We start from the raw sequence: 25,102 nt of genomic DNA on the forward strand, positions 1-25,102 counted from the left end.
TTCTAAAAAAAAAAAATCTTTTCTTTCTAAGGGTTAAAGAACAACCAGCAGAATTTATTATTTGCTGCCAATTACATTTGTGTTTTTCTCTAAAAATCATGTTTTCTTCTACTTTTAAAGAAAGTTTTTAACAGATGGTTTAGGCAAGTCACAAATTGAAAATTAATTGCTTGTAAAAGATAATTAATTTGCTAAAGCAAAGATCCAAAACTTAAATTAAAAATGTTAAGCTATAATTTTAGTTCTTTAACATAGTAACAAAAGGAACAATTAACAGCTATTAATCCAATATTTTATGGGGGATGACCAATACATTAAAAGGTTAAAACATTCAGGACTACTGAGAATGCTGGCAAGATGCTATATTTGTATATAACTCAATGTGCTGCTAGTAAATGACTGCAGTAAACTTACATTCATTTCTTCCTCTCCTAGATTTAGGTAGATGTTCAAACACGTTTATGAGTGCTGTGAGGATAACTTAAAATCTTGTGAAAGCACTACTGTGGAAAATGGTAGTGTTGGCCTTGAGAAAGAAGTTGGAAAAGGAACCAGTGAGCTCTTCCTTTCCTACTCCCACCATCAGCATGACATTGCCACTACCATCTGGTTTCCAAAAGAGCACAGTAACAGGACAGACCTACAACTGTACCATGTTCCACCATTTGTAAAATTTTTACAATGCTCTGATTTACATTATCTTGCATAATCCCTGTGGATGAATAAATGCTCATTCTCTGTTGCATTATCATAGCATAAGCATTATTAATCCCAAGTACATAAGCACGTAAGTGAACGGAGATAATTACAATGATACTTCAGTATCCTATTGAGTAACTCTGCCACAACAGCACTATAAATATCTCATATTCCAATCCTTTTACTTGGTTATGTTCACTTGTAGACAAGATGTTACCTACGCTAGGGAAAATAATCACCACATACTTGCAAGAGCAATGCATCATTTTAGAGCACAGTGGTCACCAACCAGTGCAGTGTTTGATTAACAGATTCAAAGTCAGAGTATAGACAGATACACAGGATATGTGCAAGGATCAACAAAACGCTGCACTCACAGATGGAGAGACAAATGCGCAGAAAAAGAACGAAACTATGTGACACTCCCCTAACCAGCCTGAAATATAATAGGCGCTACAACAGTGGGGATGACAAGCTACATAACGTATCAATTATAAAATATGTGGAGCCTGACAATTTAGCAAAGAGTAAAAGAGTATTCATTTTTGTTAACAATTCAAAACACACTGACTGGGAGGCCATAATTGGAAAACAGACATATATTTCAGCAATAAGATACAGTTGCTACAGTCTGTCTGGACCATTTAAAAAAAAAAATCTACTGTCTAAAGTATCTTTAAACTCAACTATAGAGCTGTCTCACTTTCCCCAAATGACAACTTATTTTTTTCTAAAAGTAGAAGCCACAAATACCTATGATGAAGAAATTTAAGTACAGAAATACCCAATGTAAAATCATAAGCCTCACAGTTCCAGTGCTAGACATCCAACCATATCTGTGATTCCAAACTTTGGCCCATGTCCATAAGAAAAGCATCTCTATCTCTATCTGCCTGTCTAAACTGTAAAAGTCTGTATGGCTTCCATCAAAACAAAATTCTCATGTGGAAACTGATCTCCCAATGTGACATATTAGAAAGTGGGCACTTCTGAGAGGTGAATGGGTCATAACAGCACAATTCAAGGACTAGTATCAATATAAAATAGATCCCAGAGAGCTACCTCACCCATTCTACCATGTGAGCAGACAGCCTATGAAGATTCCAGCCCTTACCAACCACCACAGTATCTTAACTTTGGTTTACCGGCCTCTAGAACTGTATAAGGAAATATATTTCCATTAATCATATTATCCAGTCTAAGGCATTTTGTTATAGTAACACAAAAGAATTATAGACTACTTTAAGAGAACTGTATTAAGTATTAACATATATTTAAATCACAAATACAATTAGCTTATTTTTTAAATTTCTTAACAATTTATCCCTTAAAATCTAAAACTATCCTAAAACCCATCAAGCATGTGCACGTTTTTGTCCCTATCCACTCATTCATTTATGTTTCCACTTTAAAATAACAGTAGTCCAAACAGTTTTAAAGTGCATTAGTTAACAAAGAGGTATGAGGTTAACCGGGAAAAATCATTATAAAGTGTGGAAGTTAAATCTCATGATGGTTTGAGTCTTTCAGTTTTTCAGTCTTCATTTTCTACAACTCTGGCATATTGTACATTTAAACATATATGTTTAGAAATAACCTTAACAGGTGAAGGTACTTAGTTTTGTTATAAGCAATATGAGCTAAGTAGTAGAAACGCTGAGAGCAATCACATAGAAAATGAGATACATGCTGCCAATATGTTCCTTTTTTTAAGTTCCTTTGGGAAAACAAAGATTTTCTGAACTTGTCTGATACTGTGGCAGACATTAAATGCGCTGTCTTAGTCTAATGTAAATAGTTTTCTATTTTTCTCTTCAAAATATTGCCTAATCCCTCAAACCAGTAAGTACTAATTTTAAAAATTAATCACTTACATTATTGAGAAATAATGTATTCAAAGATCTATAAAGACTGACTGACGAACATAAAACACAGAAGCAGCCATAGCAGCTCCCTCAGTCACTGAGATGGTTTCTCAGGTCATACACTTTGCTGCTACCCAGGGTACAGAAAGGGAGTGGGACAGATCCTGCTCTAGAGAAGTCATTGTGCAGCAGGAGAAAACATAAACTTGCTTTATAAGCAGATGACACGAGGACAGTGTGAATGAAGAAAGGCCTCTTTTAACTAGAGGACAGATGAGGCTTTATAAATGAAATGAATGGGATTAGAAAATGGGGGGGGGGGGAGTTGCTTAGCTAAAAAAAAAAAAGGGATCGAGGTAATTCTCTACAGCTGTGAAAATAAGTATGTCTATTTGGTCTCTGTGCCCAGTTCTTCACACAGGTCTCCTAAAGACTCCTGGGATTCTTCTGTGATAGGAGCATCTTCCTTTCAACCATACAGGCTTTATGCTAATAAGGTGACTCTGGTCAGTTCCTAGAGATTTTCAGGATGAGGCCATGTGCCAGAGGAATAAACTATGATTAGGGAGTTTAGAACTTCAGCCCTACCTCTACATCTTAAGAGAAGGAAAGAGCGGTTTGAGATTGAGTTAAACCTCAATGGCCAATGACTAAATCTATTGTCTTACATAGAAGAACTTCTCTAAAAAACCACCACATGACTGGGCTCCAGGGGTCGGTGCACACACTAGCAGCAGGAGGTGGCATGTCCAGAATGGACATGTAAGTACACTACCTACCCACGCTGACCTGACACTAGATACCTCTTTCCTTTGGGTTCATCGATTGTACCCTTTATAACAAACCAGGAATATAAGCTAACTGTTCTGCAGTATTCAGTGAGATATTCTAACAGATTACAAAACTTGAAGATTTCTAGCCACACTGGACAGATGTTCCAATAACTTCCATTTATGACTGTGCTACAAGTGAAGACAATCTTGTGGGTAAGCCCTCCAACCTGTGTAGTCTGATGTTAGCCAACTCTGGGCAGATGGATAAGGAGATTTAGCTGGTGTTGGAGAACTGATTAATTTGGGGAGGTGTGGTACTAACTCATCAATTCACTATAAGAAGGGCTGGGAGTGAGAAGCTAGCCAGAAGGGTGATTATACAGATAAAAAAGTATATGGAGAACAGCAGAGCATCCAAATTGACTTGAGGAAGAAAAAGAGATTAACATTTAATAAGTGCAAAGCAATGTGGTATTATTTATTCATCCCAGACACAAACCATTATACAATTGAAAATCTGAGATTTTAAAAAGTTAAATAACTTCCAAAGTTACTTATTGTTCAAAGACAAAATTAACAAATCTAGTTCTGCAGATCTTAATTGGGTTTATTTGCAATTCTAGGATTGGTTAGCAGTCTGGATCCAATGGTTTAGAAAACTCCTGCTCTACCACATGGGCAGGTTATATTTATAGCTAAGAAAAGGAAGTGACCTATAATAGACAGAGGTGAGGCAGAGAGGCGAAATAGCTCCAGTTTGAGTTTGTCTTCTTAGAACATGGTAGAACTGACAGAAAGCTGGACTAAAGTTTGTAGCTTCACTTGCTTAATCACTCGCCTTTATCACTAATTTCTTAGGACAAGGAGAAGCAGTAACACTCTCATTAGCGTCAGTACCTCTGATGACAGGATCAGCGACAGTTTCCTAAATTGGTTTTCAGGCACTTGGAGATTGCTTTTGTCTAACCTAAGCCAGGTAAAACAGCCAACCCCTCACTGGGGCCTATACATGTGTTTGCGTGCTCCTTTAACATCATAGGCCTAAAAACACCACCATGAAATCAGGATAATGATTCCATTTTCTGAACATGCGTCATATGAAGGGCCATTTAGTTTGATTATTGATGTATATATCACCAATATGCTTCCCCATTCCCTCCAATCACCTTTCCCATATCCTAGATCATCTTGCTTCTTTGTCCCATAACCACTCTTAAATCCTGTGAGAGGAGGCAGATCTTGTTCTTGTCTTTTCACATTTGCTTGCCTTGTGAACAAATTCTGTTTTGAAACTTGAGTTTTAGTGGTTGGCATATACCACAGGAGACAAAATGGACTTGGTTTGGTAAAAATGGGTTTAACAGCTGGCTATTTGTGATTGGCTGAGATTCAAGCTTCTTGTTGTAAGAATAAGTTACAGTCTGTTTGTACATCTAAGTTGGGTTACAGTTCACTATGAATAGGGACACTGTTAGGGCAACTCAAGTTATATACACAGGTGGCTTATCAAACTTAGCACTTTTCAGTCTGTGGCTCGGTTAGGATAAGAGTCCAAAGCCCATTGTCTCTCACATAATACACAGAGGGAGCAGATGAGAACGCAAACTGTAGGAACGCTTGCACTCCACTAAGATCTTAACCGCTGCACTGAGTCACAGCCAGGAGGAAGCTACACTCTATTTATTTCACGACTGAGTAAACGAGGGAGTGTGTTATGTGGGGGTCGAACAGGATAACCTGCAGGAACCACTTCTCTCCTTTTCCCATATGGATTCTGAATTAGGCTTCCAAGATGTTCCTTTAAGGAAAAGAAGTAGTAATTCAAGTATATTTTATAGTAAACTGACATCTATACATAAATATATTGGTGAGTGAAATGATAGAAATAAGAGACTAATTAGATGCTAATAAAAAACTGGAGTGAAAGAATAAAGGATGAAATTGGAGTTATGGCAATGAGAAATATCGCACAAGAAAAAACCCCTGTAAGACTAGACAAGCAATTAGATAGAGACTAAGGAAGGATGAGTTAAGGAAAACCCTACGGCATAAGAAACTCTCAAAGGAGGGAGAGGATGTTGAGCACAGAGGAGTATGTTTGAAGAGAAGGGGATGTGCTCAGTGTGTAATCTCTTCTCAGTACCGTGGCAGCCAGAAAGGATCTGAAGGTCAGGGAAATTTCGAGGCTTCAGTTGAAGACTTGAAAATCATTGACTAAAGAGAGGGAAGCCTTGGAACAGAGCTGCTTTCCCAGAGTAAGACACAATGGTGGAAACTCTGAGAGCCAGACTTAACAGTGGGAAGACAGGCAGAGAATGCATTTCCGAGTGTGCATGCATACTTGTGTGTGTGTTTGCTAAGCTTTAGGTGAAGTGAGTATGAGGACTAAAAGGAAGCAGGGAGACTTGACCCTTCCTCCACTGGTGGAGTCCACAGATACATTACTCTACTGAGTCTAACTCTATCCTGCAAATATGATCTCTGCTTGTCAATAAATGCCTGTCCTGACTTCCTGAAGGACTTTCCACATGCTTTCTATAGCACTTACCACGAGGTATAGTATCAGAGCTGTGTTTTAAATTATCCCTTGGCCAGTACTCTCCTCCTCAAGTGCTTAGCAAAGAAGCCTAATAATATTTTTCAAATGAAGGGCAAAGTAAATGACTCGCAATGAGATGAAGAAGCAAAGAGAAAATGTTTTACTATTTAATGTTTTTAGTTTATTAACGATAAAGATGGATGATGTTTGTATCTCTTTAAAAAATCCTGACATTTAATAGAAAGTAAATCTATTTAAAAATTAATAATAGTTGAATGCAGATGGGGACAAAAGAAATAACTTTGCTGTTTTGAGATAAACGACTAAGAACTAGGTAGTTGCCTTACATATCAAGTAGTAGAAATGAAAGAAAATTGTATTAATTAATTAGTCAGTTATGTGAAAAAAGCTAATGGGCTAAAAACAGAACATTCCATAACCTATAACAGGCCAATTGAACTGATGAGAAGAATCAGAGGTTAAAATCATTATGGAAGTTAAAGGATTATACAGATGGAAAAAAAAATCAGGACTAGCATTGCCAGTGTTTAATACCCAAATGTAGTTAGGAACAGAAAAGGCCAAGGCACCACAACAGTATCATTGGTTGGAATAGCACAGAAGATAGAGCCAAGTCAAAGCACTCTAAGTTCACATCTGAGATAACACACACCTGCACAGACAGAGGTGTTACATGAGTCTAGCTTGGAGTAATACATACAAGATTGTAGAGTAAACCCTAGGCCCAAGGACGCTGCCTAACTGAGGTAGGAAAGAGTGTAACAAGAAATTTCAGTGGCAAGGTACAGACTCAAAGGAAGAATGAAAAGAACTTAAAAATCCTAAATTCCACTTCACAAAGAAAACAAACTTAACAAATGAGGACAAGACCCACATAAACAAAGTTAAAACAAAAATGGAACAGGATTTAAAATAAGAATGCTTGACTTTCATTTATAGCCATGACCTAGACTTATCCTTAGAACTAGAAGACTGACCAGTGTACACCACTAATCTTAGCTGGAAGATAGTTTAGCAGTTAAGAGCACTGGCTACTACTCTTCTACAGAACTGTGGTAGTTTGAATGAAAATAGTGGCACAGATTCATAGGGAATGGCACCACTGGGAAGTGTGGCATTTTTGGAGGTAGTGTTTCAGGGGGGTGTTGGGGAGGGGGCAGGCTTTGAGGTCTCAGAAGCTCAAGCCAGGCCCACTGGGTCTCATTCTCTTACTGCTGCTGCCTGTAGATCCAAATGTGGAACTCTCAGCTCCTTCTCTAGCACTAGCTTTGCTTGCATGCTGCCATGTTTCCATTCAAGATGATACTGAACTAAACCTCTGAACTGTCAGCCAGCCCCAATTCAATATTTTCTTTTACAAGAGTTGCCATGGTCATGATGTCTCTTCACAGAAATAGAAACCCAAACTAAAACAATGACCCAGATTCAATTCCCTGTATCCACAGGCGGCTCTGCACATCTATAACTCTGGTCTCAGGAAATCTGATGCATTCTTCTGGCCTCCCTGGCACCAGGCATATACAGGATATTCACAGACATACATGCAGACAAAACACCTATACACAGAAATTAAATTAAAAAAAAAAAAGCTACTAGTCTTAGACTCTGGAAAAAAGTCAACAAAAGATTCTGATTCCTGAAAGGGAAGAAAAATATTTAGTGAGGCCTATGATATCTTGGCTTTTCTGTTTAGGGTAGACTTTATTAGGACAGGGATGCCATTTTAAACAGGATATGTTCCTATTGTTCATTGGAAGACAGAGAAATCAGAATACAAGTCTGAGATTTCCCTAAGATGTGGGACAAAGTTCTGGAGGAAAATTGTATGCAGAAAACCACTAGGCCAGAAATCTGCCTAAAAGGTCTGTGTAAAATATTAAGACGCTGGACTAGGATGAGTCTGTACGATTGGCTAAAGAATGACTGTAGCCTGTGAAATGAAAGACTTTCAGGGCTTTCTAAAGTTGAGAATCATTTAAACCAATAAGAGCTTTTGATGGTCAACCAAGGTATTCAGCAGAGACTTTAGAAGGCAAGGCTGAGCAACCTCAGCAGCAAAGCTAAACCAATAGAGTAAAGGTGACTTGCATCTTTTTTTTTTTTTTTTGGTTTTTCAAGACAGGGTTTCTCTGTGTAGCCTTGGCTGTCCTGGAACTCACTCTGTAGACCAGGCTGGCCTCCAACTCAGAAATTCACCTGCCTCTGCCTCCCAAGTGCTGGGATTAAAGGCGTGCGCCACCACGCCCGGCTCTTAACAAAGCTCGGAAGGATCAAACTGAGCAGGAACAACTGCCTATACCAAATCTGAGTGTTCTTTAAAAGTAGACCAATAAATCAATTCCAGAAACTTGACAAAGTGGATTTCATGTTCAACATTAACATTACAGTACACACTGTTGCCTGCAATCAAGAGAGAAACAGGCAATAGAAATTGATCTAGGATGAGAAAGAGAAAGGAACGAGAATCTAGAAACAAATTATGAACTTGAGAAAACTGAAGCCTCAGCAATGGAAACCATGAGGGATCAGTAATTCACACTGTAATGTTCCCAAGTATTCAGGAACTCATGACATAAGAAATTCCAAAAGTTAGTACAAGGTGAAACTGAAGGAAAGATCATCAGCTGTAGGAAGGCTTAAGAAGTAACCTCATCGCCAGCTCTCTTGTCTCACCCTATGCAACGAGGCATGCATGCTGATTCTGATTTTTAGCACAGTTCAATTCTAGAGTGTTACTCTCTTAAGACTGAAATAGTGCCTCAAGACATACAAAATTGGGAGAAAGAATATTATCATATTAAGCATGGTGCATGTTGGATCCTGCACTCATGAAACCCATAGCTGCCAAGGCCCTCTAACTTCTAGACAGAAGACTGGAGGGATCTTACCATCGCAGGTGCAAATACAGAAATACTGGGAATCCCCAACATAAGAATGCAGCCAATCACCTCAATAAATCACCTCAATAAAACCCATAGTGGAAAAAATTCCCACTCACTGGCTCACTTTCCAATCACTGTTACAGTTCCTGGCTTTTAAGTAGAAAGACACAACTTAACATGTACAATAAACATAAAAGAACTCTCAATAGAACACACAGACAAAAACAGATCATAGAATCAACATGGAGGCAAAAGAGAGACTATATAGTGAGAAATTTTTCAATTTTTCCTCAGAGAATTAAAATAAGATAATGTAGAACCATTAGATAAGAAAAGCTACTTTTAAAAATAATTGGAGGTGGGGTGAGCTGGAGAGATAGCTCAGTGGTTAAGAGCATTGACTGTTCTTCTAGAGGTCCTGAGTTCAATTCCCAGCAACCACTTGGTGGCTCACAACCATCTGTAATGGGATCCAATGCCCTTTACTGGTGTGTCTGAAGACAGCTACAGTGTACTCACATATATTAAATAAATAAATAAATCTTAAAAACAAAAAACAAAACAAAACAAAAAAATAGGGAACAAATTAAGCTCTTCAGTGTTAAAAATACAAACAACGCATCAAAGATTAAAAGATAAAGTTTATGAAAGGCAAAAAGATAAAGAAAGTTATAGGACAGAACAGGAGGCTCAGTGACTGAGTAACAATCTGCCTGAAAGAGAAGACTGCTCTGAAAGGAACCATCAATATGTAGTTTAGAACAATTCACCAGAATCGAAGAAAGGGTTTCTAGGTGTCTTAGTCAAGGTTTCTATTCCTGCACAAACATCATGACCAAGAAGCAAGTTGGGGAGGAAAGGGTTTATTCAGCTTACACCCCCAAACCACTGTTCATCACCAAAGGAAGTCAGGACTGGAACTCAAGCAGGTCAGAAAGCAGGAGCGGATGCAGAGGCCATGGAGGGATGTTCTTTACTGGCTTGCTTCCACTGGCTTGCTCAGCTTGCTTTCTTATAGAACCCAAAACTACCAGCCCAGAGATGGTACTACCTACAAGGGGCCCTCCCCATCCCCCCATCACTAATTGAGAAAATGCCCCACAGCTGGATCTCATGGAGGCATTTCCCCAGCTAAAACTCCTTTCTCAGTGATAACTCCAGCCTGTGTCAAATTGACACATAAAATCAGCCAGTACACTAGGTTTAAAGGACTACTTCCAGCTCCAGTACCAGTCAGAATGCTTACTCAAAGGCACATCATTTCAGAACACCGAGGATAAAAAGAATTTGAGCTTAAAGACACAAAACTAACTCACAAGAACCTTCATTAACTCACTGATTCACCAATGAAGCCTCAGAACCTAGAACACTGCCTAACCTAGACCTTGTCCACAATAAATAATGTATCACTTGGACTCAATAAGGTATAATTTTTAAAACACAGGCAATGAAGAAACTGCGAATCAGACTACTCATTAAGAATATAAAGCAAAGGCATGTTATTTTGTAGGAAAACAACATTTTTAGCAATCTTAGCAAACTCTTTTGTGGAAGCAGTTAAGGTATTTGCTGAAGGGATAACACGGTCACCCCCTAGGTAGACTACTACCTTTCATTTCATCCTTAGCAGTAATCCATCCTTCTCAGCAGATACAATCAGCTTCTCTTTCTTCATCTGGTTCTCTCTTTACAAATATTCCCTGAGCCCCATTAATACAATCAGATTCAAATTACTTAACACAGTAATTCACTTAACGGAAATCCATCCAAAAAACAACCTGGAAACAAGTAAAAACAGATTGTCAGTGTCTTCACATCCATGGGATCTGGCTGATATGGATGCAACCACGTGCAAGGCCAGTACTTTTCTCAGCTCACTGTGGCTGAACTAGGGATTGCTGGACATGGGAACAGCTCACCACCCACACACCAAAGGTCAGTCTCTAGCCATAACTAAAGGCAGGCTGCATAAACTCCTCTAATGCAATGGTCAAGCCATTCCTGTTTTCGGATTTTGTTGTCATTGTTGTTTGTTTTTTAATCTCCAGCCCAGTACCAACTATAGCACTTGGGAAACTCAAACAGTTCAGATTTTTGCTTGTTGATATGGTAAGGAAGACAGGTCTACAAACATTATGTGGCCTGCCCATGGATGTCTACATCAGCAGTTAAAGGCGGAACTAGAATTAGAACACAAGACCTTTCTCTGGGCATTTTAAATATTTGCCCAATTTAAATAAAAGCCAGAGGAAAGGTCAGTGACCCCTCAATCAGGATCCATGCTGGAGTTTATGGAGTTCCTAGTTTTTCTAAATACTGGCTAAATTTACATATAATTCAATTAGATCTGATATCTTCAAAGATAACATTATTTCACATCTCTAATAAACAATAAGGGGACCATCCTAAATTTTCTAAGGATAGTTTAGTTTTACCTCACCATCTGCACACCCCTTCAATTTCTCCACACTGGCATCTACCATAATCAAATGTGTGAAAATAACATTTACCCACAGATCTATGTGCTCAGCCAATACAATTCAAAAGTCACACGCCTAGAATAGGACTGGAAAGGAAGATAGGAATGGGCAATTAGCACACTAATTTTTTATTTGATACTGAATTTACTGGAAGGTACATAGTCTAAGTAGAAAAATGACAGAAGAGACTGGCTATGATTGAAGGATCATTTTGACAGTAATACTGGACCCTATGAGGGACTAATTGGGAGGCAGAGATGAAGTAACTAAAATGAGAAATGATGAAAGTCTAAACTAAAGCGATGGTGGAAAAACTAGAGATGGAGGTAAATTTAAGTAATAGTCCCCTGGGACCTTAATTAGGAAAATTTTAAAAACCTAAAAGTTAAATTAGAGTCACACTAGTTATGTGAAGTGAGTACCAATTCCGAAAGCAAAAATCGAAAGCAAATGGGGTCCTGATCTAACATTATCTTTAGACTATTAAGATAGTAATCAACAGTCATGAAGACTGTCTCTCTGGTTCTCTGAGGAATGGTCTAAAGGTATTTTGATTTAAACAAAGCCCTTTTCAATTATCACAGCTGGCATCTCAGTGTGTTACCATTGAAAGGGAAAGACAGGAAATGAATCAATAAACCCCAGGCACAAATTCAGCCTGAAAAGACACAGCATATCAAGGGGCAGAAATCTGAAAACAAAGGCTATGGGTAATTTAATTACCAGGCCGGAATCTGCTGACTGCCGGTTTAATTGTTTGAACAGGACCCAAGTTGTCTGCCGAGGCAACCGCTCTATGATTTTTGCACCATTTACTGCACGTGACCACAGGGATAAGCAAGAAATAGTTCTAAAGAATGTTGAATCACTTGAATAACTTTCATTAATCACACCTATAAGTCCAAAGGAAAAAGCCAACATCTTTTAAAGCATATTCATTTGCTATTGCATATTATAGGCGCCAGAGAAAATGGTATCTTTTAGGTATTTTAAGATCTAGAAAATAAAGTTACCAGGGTTAAATGTACATGCGCTCATTTACCATGATACCTGAAAAGGATATTTTAAGGGAAGAATAGGAGACAGAGTAAAGTTAAATATAAGGTGGAACTATCATTAAATACCAAAAAACTGCTTAGGATTCTAGAGGAAACCAGTTTCTCCCTTGATTCAGTTGGTATTTCCTCATTCATGTTTATCTCCCCAAGAGTAAACACTCCTTTCAAAAGCAGAACAAAGAAGTGCCTGAGACTACTTCACTGGCAGCATTCTCTCCTTGGCTTCCTTGAGTAAATAAGTCCTATAAAGGCCAAAGTAGACTATTACATTGTTCACTCAACAGGCATTTATAAAATGGTTTGTATTTTGCTAAATCCTAACCAGTACTTTTACAATCTGTTAGAGAGAAAAGGTAGACATGAAATGCTAGAGATAGCTCAGCTGTCAGCTGGTAGGATGCTTGCATGTCAGGCAAGAAGTCCTGGTTTGATCCTAAGCACTTAGGAGATGAAGGCACAAACACCAGAAATTCAAGGTAATCTTGAGCTACATAAAGCTCTAAGCTACAAGAGACCTCGTCACAAAGCAAGCAAACAGTGCAGAGATGGCTCAGTGAGTCAAGTACTTTCTGTTCTAGCCTGAGGACCCCCAACATCCACATAATAGGTATGCATGGTAACACTCATTGATCTGCAATCCCTGTGCAGAGAGAGGATGACAGGCAGGATTCCCGGCAGTCAACTGGCTAGTCAGTGTAGCTCAGAGTGACCTCTAGGCTCAGTAAGAGACTCTGTCTTGAAAAGAAAAATATGGTGTAGAGTAATATAAAAAGATACTCATGCTGTAAGATATAAGATGAAATAAACTCTTTCAAAGAAAATTAAATTAAGATAACAAAATCTGAGTATAAAAATAAGTGTATCATAATTCATATAATATTTGGATTAAAGAAAAATAGCACTCACTACCCACTTTTAAATAAATTCTTCACCTAGACAAAAAAAAAAAGCAGAAATGAAGCTGTGTTAAAATTAATCTCTGTATATATTTTCTAGTGCTTACTACAAAAGAAAAAATTTCTTACTCTCTTCAGCACATTTTCAGTAATAAATGAACCCAAAAGATCAAATAAATAAATAAATAAATAAATACCCAATATTAGTTTCTGGTCTCTACTTGTACAGATACACATACATACACTATATACACAAAATCCAGACATAACAATAACAAAATACAATAGAAACAAAAAGATGTTAAGACTAATAATAATGAAAACTAGTTTTGTAGATATATTATCAATATGAGTTGTACAGAATAACAACTTAAAATATTTTCCTATGAGGAAATCAATATAGACAGAATTAATTAAGAAAAACTTTTGACTAGATAGAATTTCAATTAGTTTGAAAGAAGTAATAAAGGAGGGATGGAGAAAGGAAGGAAAGGAGGGAAGGCTTGAAAGACATAGAGAACAAAGGGTTTCCAGATCAACATTAGCACAAATCTGAAATTTGTATGTTCTATTTTGAGAACGAAAAGGAGCATCAGAAAGGTCTTGTGATAGATAAATAGATGTAGCTCTGAGATTTTCATTGTACGTAAGAGGTGATATAAGGGCTTTTATATTCTCCTGTCTCTAATGACAAATACTTGCCAAGTTCTATAACCATCAATGCAATGTGTTCTTCGGTTTTATTTTTGAGACTTAAGCCTAACTGTCCTGGAACTCACTGTGTAGACTAGGCTCACCCCAAACTCATGAGATCCATCTGCTTCTGCCTCCTGAGTGCTGCAATTATAGGTGTGTGCCACCACACCTGCTTCAACTGTACTCTTGTGTTCAGACTCCTGCTCAGCAGTATCTGTAAGGTTTATTTATGTGGTATTGTAGGCTTATAAAGAGCACTCCTCTTGCCTTCAGAACCATCTTCCTTTGCATACATAATACACAGACTTTTGGATACAGTATCCCACTGGTGGACATCTTGATTTCTCTTCCTTTGACATTATAAAAAGGGTTGCTATGAACATTCCTGGATAAGTCACTTGTAAGAACACTTGTTCTTTTCCTGGTTAAGCATCTAGGAACAGAGCTTTTTCATGACTGGAAAAAGGCATGCTTAACTTTATAAGAAACCACCAGTTTCCTAAGTAGTCACACAAATTACACTTCCACCTGCAGTATGGAAGTTGTAGTTGCTTCATAGTCTTTCTTTGAAGTTCTATTGTCCATCTCTAAATTTAACCATTCTAGTTGATGCAGAATGCTGCCTTAATGGGGTTTTCAATTGGTATTTCCCTGATAAATATTGTGTTGAATATCCTTTTTAGTGAAGGATCTAATTCAATCAAGTACATTTCGTTATGCAGTTTGATCTTCCTGAAGTATCTTCATTATATTACAATTGTGTTAGTAGCTTTCATGTACCTCACTGTTACTTCAAACTCAAACTCTCCAGTCTGTTACTAGGTTAGCTCCATTAACTGAGTGTTGTGCCCAGCTACTCCTTGCATAGTTTATTAATAATCATTGAAAACCAAATTGCAGATTAAGTTACCTACTTTAGTTAATCAACTCTTTTCTCCTTTCCCCATCCTCCCTCTCTGTTTTCTTCTCCTCTGTTTCTATCTCCCAAATTCTAATTTTTGCAAAGTGTATGCTGAAGGATCTAGTTCCATTCCTTTGCCCCCTGTAAGATAGCTGCATTTTTACGGTTGCAGTAAACTCACTTTTGAATTTTGTTATCATATCTTCAAATGCCAACTGTCTACATCAAACTAAATGCCTTTATTACCACCTCCAACATGTTAAAATTGAATTCATCATTTTCTACTTGAAGCCAGACCTACATATTGCTGTCAACAGTTTCACCATTATTCTTCACTATTACTTGCTTTAAATCCTAACTCTGAGTCAGTAAGATCTCTCAGGAGAAGGTGACATACAATTACTGGTAGTGATGACCCTGGGATTGCCTCATTAGTTCATCCAAGGCCAATCTGTCACTTAGTTATTGAACAACTTTAGAAAAATTTCTGAGAACAACAATATCAACCAACCAGACCCCCCAGATCTCCCAGGGACTAAGCCACCAACCAAGGAGTACACATGGCTCCAGCTGCATATGTAGCAGACGACAGCCTTGTCATGCATCAATGGGAGGAGAGTTTCTTGGTCCTATGAAGGCTTGATAGATGCCCCAGTATAGGGAAACCAAGGGCAGGGAGGCGGGAGTGGGTGGGTGGAGGAACACCCTCATAGAAGCAGGGGGTGGGGGTATGGGATAGGAAGTTGGGGGGGGGGGGGGGGACGGGTAAGGGGATAACACTTGAAATGTAAATAGATTAAAAAATAAATAAACAAAAAAAGGAAAAATTTGGAACCTTCCTTATAAAGTTTTTTTTTTAAAAGATTTGAATGATCAAATTAAGTACTTTAGCACCTACCTTAGGAATGTTCAACAAATATCAATTGTCTTATTTATAGAATTGGAAATCTCTTATACTTAAAATCTTTTTGTGTGATGCTAACATCTACCATTTTACTCAGACCTTTCCTTCGTTTCTTCTATGTAAACAAAATAGTCACTTAAACCACCTCTTCTCCCTGCTCAATGTCAGACTACACACCACCTCTGGATTATCTTTCTGAAATATCCATTCATACATTATTTTTAGGTTGAAGGATGCTCACCCTAAGAAATAATGCTAACCCCTTATTCTAACATACAAAGTCTTCTACAACTGGTCCTTACATGCTTTCTTAGCATACTTCTTTTACATATAGGGGAAGAATTCATGAAGCATTCAAAATGCTGTACTTAAAAAAACAAAACAAACCCAAAAAACCCCTGGTCTACAAAGTGAGTTCCAAGACAGCCAGGGCTATACAGAGAAACTCTGTCTTGAAAAACCAAAAAGAAAAAAAAAAACCCTAGAAACAGAAATATAAGAATATTAGAGAAATGGAAATTAATCCAAACTAATGAACGAGCTAAAGAAGTGAATGTGGTTGCCTTGGAGGAAGAGTAGGAAATGAAGGCAGACTGGAAAAGAAAACAAACCTTGGAAAATTAGTTTACTCGTTCCAATACCATACATTTTGCAAAAATTAGAATTTGGGAGATAGAAACCGAGGAGAAGAAGGGAGAAGAAAACAGAGAGAGGGAGGATGGGGAAAGAAGAAAGAAAGTTGATTAAAACAGGTGCTTAATCTGCAATTTGGTTATCTATATTAATGATTATTAATAAACTATGCAAGGAATAGCTGGCACAGCACTCAGTTAATGGAGCTAACCTAGTAACTGACTGGAGAGAGTCTGAGCTTTAAGCAACCGCGAGGTACATGAAATCTAGTAACACAGTTGTAATATAATGAAGATATTTCAGGAAGATCAAACAGCATAACAAAATGGACTTGACTAGGGAAGAAATAAGAATGGTAAACATGCCGGGCAGTGGTGACGTACACCTTAATCCCAGCACTTGGGAAGCAGAGGCAGGCGGTTTTCTGAGTTCGAGGCCAGCCTGGTCTACAGAGTGAGTTCCAGGACAGACAGGGCTACACAGAGAAACCCTGTCTCGGAAAACCAAAGGGGGTGGGGGGAAGAATGGTAAACATGAGATCTTCATAAACTTAGACGAGAGGTGATGAAAGCCTAGATTTGGTTGACAACTGCAGAACAGAAGATTCAATTCCAAGTCTTTTTTGCAAGAACACTGTATGGTCTGCTGTCCAACTAAATACAAAAATAAGAAAGTGAAAAAGAAATCAAAAGGAACAGTGCATTCTCCCAACACAGAGTAGGACTAAAATAACACTTGTAAAGGTAAGTGGTGACTCTAAAGTCTTACGTCTAAAAGATAAACACTAACATAGAGTTCAAAACACATATTCCTAGGAGAGATGCAGATTTTTTGAGAGAGATATGGGAAGTATAACAAGCAGAATTTCAAATCATTCAACGAGGTATACAGGGGATGAAATCAATATTGACATCAAGGATCCTAGATTAGATGACTTGGCACATGATGAAGCCAAGTTTAAAAAAAAAAGAAGAGAGAAAAATAGTCTTTTTTTGTGAGAAAAGACATTGAGTTCTGTCAGGCTACAACCCTCGTGAATGACAAAGCCAAAATAAATAAAAATAAATTGTACTAAATGATCTCTGATTCCTCTAGAGTCTTCTACTCTAAACAGTAAATATTATCCAAGGATTTCATCATATTTTAAAATTAAGTTTTATTACTCATTGACTTCAGAATTCAAATGAACTGTACCAGAGTGGAAAGTTAACTTAACACTCTGTCAAACTTCCCTATCTAAAACAGATTCTCCTTTTCAAAACTTAAACTGAACATTACCCTAGGTAGCCACATAGTTTTTGGGAAGAGTAAACGTTTAATACAAAAAAGGTTTTTTTTTGGTTTTCCAGACAGGGTTTCTCTGTGTAATCCTGGCTGTGTCCTGGAACTCACTCTGTAGACCAGGCTGGCCTCGATCTCAGAAATCCACCTGCCTCTGCCTCCTGAGTGCTGGGATCAAAGACATGCGCCACCACGCCCGGCTGTAAAAGTTTACAAAGTGTGCCTCAACTTGTATGCTAGTGTGATCCAAGTCTATTTCAATAATCACAACAGCAAAACTTGAGACTATATCCTTTTCATAAAGATGATATCTAACATGTAAAGCCATTTCTAGTTTATTAAAACTACAGGTTAAAGCTATAAAAATATAGGCGGGCGGTAGTAGTAGCACACGCCTTTAATCCCAGGACTCAGGAGGCAGAGGCAGGCCAGCCTGCTACAAAGTTAGTCCCAGAACATCAATGGCTTATTACACAGTGAAATCTTTTCTTGAAGGTGGAGGGGGAAACCCCACAACAAAAACCAAACAACAACAAAATCACCCCTGCCACACAATCCTTTAAAAGTGTGCACGACCTTTAAAAAGCCTTGTCTTGACTTCACTAACCCTATGAACTCTCTCCACACGTCTCTCCTTGAAAACGTTATCTATTTTGTATTCACTTTTTTCTTCTATTTGTTCTTTAAGTGCCTTTAGTCTAGCTTTTGGTCCAGATGTTCTTTCAAAATTGTTCTCCCTACTACAAAGTGGTGATTGGTCTACCAGTATCACCTGACCCAGATGCATACTCATCCTCTGGAGACTATGTAGCTTAAGTGATTTGCAGCAAACCCTTTTCTCTTCCTTTTCCTCCTCTGTCTCGTCTGCTACTTTCTTTTCTTTAGTTTGAGGGCCTTGGAAACTAGACCTTGATTGCTCCCATAATTATATACACTACTGTTGTAATCTCTACCTGCAAAGAAGTTGAATTGATTTTACCTTCAAAATATAAACTAAAGGGCTAAAGGAAAATGATTCAGCCAGTAAAGCATTACTCTGTAAGCATTAGGACCTGAAATCAGATTCTCTGCAACTACATAATAAAACAGATTTCAGTAGAGGACCCATGTAAAATCCTGGCATGGCAGTATGCACCTATAATCCCAGTGGTGGATCTCTGGGGCTGGCTGGCCAGGCCGAGTAGCCAAAACAGTGAGTTCCATGCCTCAAACTTAAAAAGATGTAGAGTGAAGACACTTAATGTCAATTTATATCTCCACATTTACACATGTACACTACACTACACACACACACACACACACACAATGATGACTTTCCATCCTGAACAACTGTCAGCAACTACGTTAACACTGTCCAATCAGATCTCTTGCTCTCTATATCTTCCAGGTATAATCTACTTTCAAAATAGCATTGTCTTAGAGATGATTTGAAGGTGCTGACTCAGGCAATCACTTGGCTGCCTAAGTCTATTTTATTTTATGTGTAAGGGTGTTTTCCTGTTCATATGTCTGTACACCACATATGTGCCTGGTGTTCAAGAAGGCCAGAGAGGGTGTCAGATTCCTTGGAACTGGAGTTACAGTTCAACTGTCATGGAGGTGATAGGAATTGAACCAGCGTCCTCTGGGAGAGCACCAGTGCTCTTAACCACTGAGCATTCTCTCCAGCCCCATGCTGAAATCTCAATCACTACTGAAAACCTGCAGTAGTAGCCATACCTCAATAGCTGCAAAGCCCCTAAGCCTGCTCCTTACTCCTCTGATTTACCTTTCTGACTAGTATCTCCCACTAGTTCTTTTCTTTGCTTCCTCTTGCTCCCACTTCCTGCTTTTTTCTCTCCAACCATGCTGGACTGTTTGTTAATCCTTGGACAAACTGGAACTCTGTGGCCTCAGGGACACTCTGCATTTGCTCTTCTCTCTCTCTTAATAATCCTTTTTACTTCATACATATAGGACTGTGTTTTCAAATATGACCACTACTCTTTCATTCCATGTCTCTATCCTTTGATGCAAGGAAGCAGGGAAATATGAGCAAAACAGAAGAAAAACAGTAGCCAATCAGAAGTGACCCAGAGCTGGCAGAGATGCTGAAGATTAGCAAACATGAATGTGAAATTATTGTAACTGTATCCCTGATGTTCAATAGCTAAATAAAGACACAGAACACACAAAGCGAGACACACATATACTCCTATAAATCAAGGGTTTCAGTCAAGTTGTAATTTACTCAGTGTCTGAGGTGAAAAATACATCTAACTAGGAAAACAGATTAGACATTGTAGAATAAAAAACTAGGGAACTTGAAGACAGAAAAAAATAACTACCTAAAATAAAACATAGGTTAGAAAAAGAAAAAAAAAATCTATTGATCTGTAGGACAATTTCAAATAGCCTAGAATACAATGGCCTAAACTCTGAAGGAGAGGAAAAAGAGATGGGACAGAAAACCAGTTAAGAAAACAGTGGCTGAAGGATTTCTAAATTCAGTGAAAACATTGTTTTTACAAGTCTAAACAGCTTGTGAACATCAAATCAAAGAATCCTAAAGAAAACCACAATAACACATTATCAAATTATTAAAATCAGTGAAAATCCAGTTCAATCCCTTTATACCAGAAAACAGAGAGACTATTTTAGATATACAAAGACTGAAGAATTTTATTGCCTTCACTACATGAAATAGGAAGAAACTCCTTCAAGCAAAAGGAACATGACCTTGCATGAAACTATGTATCCACACAAAGAAATCAAAGTGAAAATATTTAGGTATACAAAATATATGGAAATGGTAATTTCTGAGAAATAGGATTTTGAAAAGATTGAAATCTCTGCTAACGAGGATATACTGCTAAAACAAAAACAATGCTGTATTGTGTTTTATAAAATAGGCTCCAGTACAATATGAGAAAACCATGATGGTCAGGCAAGGCAAAACAGAAGTATATTATTTTAACATTCTTATACTATGTCGGGACTGCCGAAGTTAAAGACTTGTACATGACCAGCCATAGCAACATTATGTATAATAGCCTCAAACTGAAAACAGCTAAATGCCTGAAAGCAACCTATTTAAACTAACGTTTTATAGCTATAGTGTAGCTTAAGAAGCCATGGGATTACACACAGATCACCACTGACTCCCCCCAAGGCTAAGCCAAAGCAGGACTCAATAAACAGAATGTAAGACGTAAAAAAATAAAAGTTCTCTTGTAAGGTGGCAAGTTTCTCCCTATCTTTTGCTATCTAGTCTCTAATGCAAGTAAGAAAATTAAGAAGTACTTTTAATACCATGTATATGAGAAAAAGTTATATTCCATATTTTAACTTACCTAGTATTTTATAAGTCTGACTTAAAATATTATCAATTCTTAAATAATCAGAAAAATTAATTTGAAATACTCCATTTATACAGGCCAGTGACTTTCTCAAGTTCAAAAAAAAAAAAAGTAAAGGAAAAAAAAACTTACCAAAAATTTCTCCATTTTTGGCATATTCTGTCACAAGGTACAACATACTTTTGGTCTCCATTACCTATTGATAAATGATCCTACATTAGTAAGATAGGAAGGATTACTTTACCACATTCCATAGAGTTGCATAAATTAAAATTGTAAGTAAGGAGTAAGTTATGGACAATTGAGAAGTCAGAAACATTTACAAGCCTTGGTATACACTCGTGGATCCTTTCTGTGAATATTAGATCCTTGCTCTAAGTGTGAGTCCATGGAGCAGCAGGAGCAGCTGCTAGCTAGTACCTGCTAGAAATGTAGGATTTCAGGCCTGACTCCAGTACTACTGAGTTAGAACTGACATTTTAACAAAAGTGATTCATATGCACATTCAAGTGTACAGAGGTGAATAAGCTTTGCAGAGTTTTCCACTGTCTCTTAAGTCTGTGTGCTGTGTTAGCAAGGCTGTAGTCTAGCTGAGCCAGCACAGTGTGGAATCTATGTTCTTCCCTACTGTACTTTATTTAATAGTTACAAGTTTCTGTAATTTTATTTATTTTTTTAATGATTTATATATTTTTATTTTATGTGTATTGGTGTTTGGCTTGCATCTATCTATGTTTGTGTAAGGGTATTAAATCCCTTTGAACTGGAGTTACAGGCAGTTGTGAGCTGCCAAGTGATTACTGGGAATTGAACCTGGGTTCTGAGGAAGAGCAGCCAATGCTCTTAACTGTTGAGCCATTTCTCTAGCTCCCTGAAATTATAAATCATTGTTTGCAAGCTGTTTATTCTACTGTGTTTTCACTTAAATTAGCTTCTGTAGGATCAAAAAGAAAGTATATCATTGTTAGCAATTTGATTTTTAGAATTATAGGAATAGATACCATGAGATTCAAGTTAAGCACCTTTTAGATTGTTTCTCTGTAGAACTTGTATGTGTGGTGAGGGTCTGTGTGCATGAGTGTGTGTCATGCATGTATGTGTGCACGTGTGCAAGTGTGTGGAAGGGAGAGGTCAGGCTCAGGTGCTCCACAGAAGCTACCTGCTCTGTCTTTGAGACAGGGGTTCTTCTTGTGCTGAGGCCCACTGATTATACAAGACTGATGGCGCTTCCAGCCCCAGGGATCCATGCTGGGTGTGAGTGTACATTACTAGTCTTGTCTTTTTACTATATAGGTTCTGGGGATCACACTCAAGTCCTTAGCTTTGTACAGGTTCTAGGGACCAAACTGAGGTCATCCAGCTTGCAGGTCAAATACTTTATCAAAGGAGCTATGTCCCTAGCCCTGCAACACTCTTTTAATAGTTGTCTGTTGAAAGGCTGCACACTAATTTTGCACTAAAATATATGCTTAGGACTTTGCTTCATCAAAGGAAAAAAAAAGAATTGTTGACAATTTGGAACTAAAAGTTAAAATAGTAACTCAACTTTACATATAGCTGGCCATATTATGTGAGTCAGGGTGAATCAGTTTAGAACATGGTCTACTAGCACTTCTAAAATGATTATGGAACTATCTAAGGATAAATGTAAAACAAATGTTTACAGGGGAAAGTCTGATACATTTTGACTTAGATTTCTACAGCTTTAGAATTTTAGGAACTGTTTTGAGTGGTACAACATACATATTCTTACATGCTTTGGGGGTATATCATAAGTTGATGGTTTCCAACTTTTTAAGTTGAAATTGTCAATTACATTGTTTACAATTGTATACACATACACATATGTATAGATATACATACAAGTATATGTACATGCGTATGTATACATAAAGAGGGGGAGGGAGAGAGAGAGAACAAACTATGTATGTGTGTCCTGTATAAAATGCACTCAAGGACGTAATAAACAAAACTAGAAGTTTTAACATTTTCTTACAATCCCAATACATTTGGGTAGCCCACGTGAGTGCAGTGGTGTGACAGACAGAACTGGCCTTCAGAGAAAAGGGCTCTGAGTTTTAATCCTATTCCTACAATAGTAAACACTTGCTGAGACTGAGTTACTAATGTGATGTTTATCAGCTCACAAAACTTCTGAAAACAGATTAAGTCCAGCATACCATGGGTGCACCTATCACAGGGCATCAAAGCCACAGGTCAGCATATCGGGACCTTCCAGTTTAAAAGCCATTTTTAATTGAAAGAAATGGTACATTAACCAACAGAAACTTTAAGAGATAGCTTATTGATTATTAAACATGAAATACTACTTTAAAAATTTGAGAAAACATTCCCTTCAAAACACATAACTTAAACTTAGACACAGCTTACTTTACAAAATTTCTTTCTTTTTTTTTTTTTAAAAGAATTATTTATTACACACTATAGCTGTCTTCAGACATACCAGAAGAGGGCATTGGATCCCATTACAGGTGGTTGTGATCCACCCTGTGGTTGCTGGGAACTGAACTCAGGACCTCTGGAAGAGCAATCAGTGCTCTTAACCCCTGAGCCATCTCTTCAGCCCACAAAAATTCTTAATAAAACTGATTTTTTTAAAAAATGACTTACTTTTATGACTCATCAAAAAATATGAAAGGAAAGTCATAAATCTAGGTATTACAAAGTTTGCCTCTATGCAATAAACTAGACTTTTGATTTCATAAAACATAAACATAAGCTTTTCAAATAAACAATGTGTATAACATCCTTATTTATGGTACAACTACCTTTGCAAACCCAGCAAGTTTAGGCACAACTGCTAATTTTTAAAATAGCTAGCTGGTAGTCTAAAAGACAACTTTTATATTATATTTTCAAGTTATATTATCAAGTAGCTTCCCAGTTTCATTTTTACAAATTTAAATATATAGAAATATTAAAAACTTTTTCTTAAAAAGCACACTAGAAAACCTAACATACAGGTAAAAATCACAATGAAAACAGACATTTGAATGTGGAAAGCATAAGGAGAGAAATAAGGGGAAGCCATACCTGATACAGTTTAATGATGTGAGGATGGTCGAGCATTTTCATTATCTGTACTTCTCGGTAGATTTTCTCAAGGTTTACTGCATCCAGCTGTGATTTGTCTATTATTTTTATAGCCACCTGTTGCCCAGAAGACACATAAATACAATTACTATATAACACTTAACCGTCTCCAGGTAAGACTTAGGAAAAGATATCTGAGATGGCGCCTGTAGGTGCCTGCCTACTCTGATAGCTAGTGTAATTCAATGTCCATTTGCTTGTTCATGCAACATACATATTTTAAGCTTCTACTAATTACATGGCACAATAAATTTTGTCTGGCAGAGCCCTTAGTGTGCTATACAAAGCAACTCTTCAAAGTTACTTTTAGCTGAAAAAGTCCTAGCACTTTCAACCAACCATCTCACTGTAAATTCCATACAGTGTGAGTATCTGCCAAGTGGGAAGCAGCTGATGTCAGTTTCTACATTGCGGAAAAGATTTTCTAGAACAGTAACAGGATCCAAATAATACACAGAGACTTTTTCTACTTTCTGAAAGCCTTTAAACATTTTTATTAGCATTTTTCATACAATATATTTTAATCATATTCTTTCCCTTCCTGCAACTCCTCCCAGATTCTCCCCACAGATACACTAAAAACAAAACAAAACAAAAAAAAAACTGAAATGCAAAATATTAAAACTAATCTATGAGAATATAAATGGGATAAAATTAAAATGCAAAACTCCAAGTGTGTAAAACTCTATTAACTTGAACTTTCTAAGAGTTTAACTTCAGAAGATGATGTGACCTGATTCTGCCATAACTAAATATACGACCAAAGAAAGGGAATTTGAAGGGGAGTGACAAGTACTCAGAAACAACATTTACATGTTTCTTTTTGCTTTTTTTTTCTTTTCATATAACTGAAAAGAACTAATTTTTAGAAATTCATAGATTTGGAATAAGGTGATCTGATTTAAGTAAAATATTTGGTAATTGAAACCCCCCCCCCCCAAAAAAAAAGAAAAAACCCCATATTTAATTCTAGTAAGTTCCAAAGAAACTTTAACGTGAATTTCAAATACTTCTTAGCCTAT

The 25,102-nt window shown here is 37.4% G+C and overlaps 1 protein-coding gene across 4 annotated transcripts in view; it reads right to left on the minus strand.

The window, feature by feature from the left end:
- Nucleotides 1–25,102, minus strand: part of Sik2 (salt inducible kinase 2) — a 119,283-nt gene that overhangs the window by 83,898 nt on the left and 10,283 nt on the right. For all 4 annotated transcript variants that reach the window (XR_002378774.2, XM_029481051.1, XM_029481053.1 and 1 more), the window contains exons 2-3: nt 24,021–24,137; nt 21,099–21,162 (exon numbers count right to left, since the gene is read on the minus strand). Coding sequence is in view for 3 of the 4 variants with exons in the window: in XM_029481051.1 (XP_029336911.1) it covers nt 21,099–21,162; nt 24,021–24,137 (181 nt within the window). In the remaining variant the exon portion in view is untranslated. The remainder of the gene's footprint in view (nt 1–21,098; nt 21,163–24,020; nt 24,138–25,102) is intronic.

The sequence above is a fragment of the Mus caroli genome, chromosome 9 (genome assembly GCF_900094665.2).
Source record: "Mus caroli chromosome 9, CAROLI_EIJ_v1.1, whole genome shotgun sequence".
In the NCBI taxonomy this organism is placed as follows: Eukaryota; Metazoa; Chordata; class Mammalia; order Rodentia; family Muridae; genus Mus; species Mus caroli.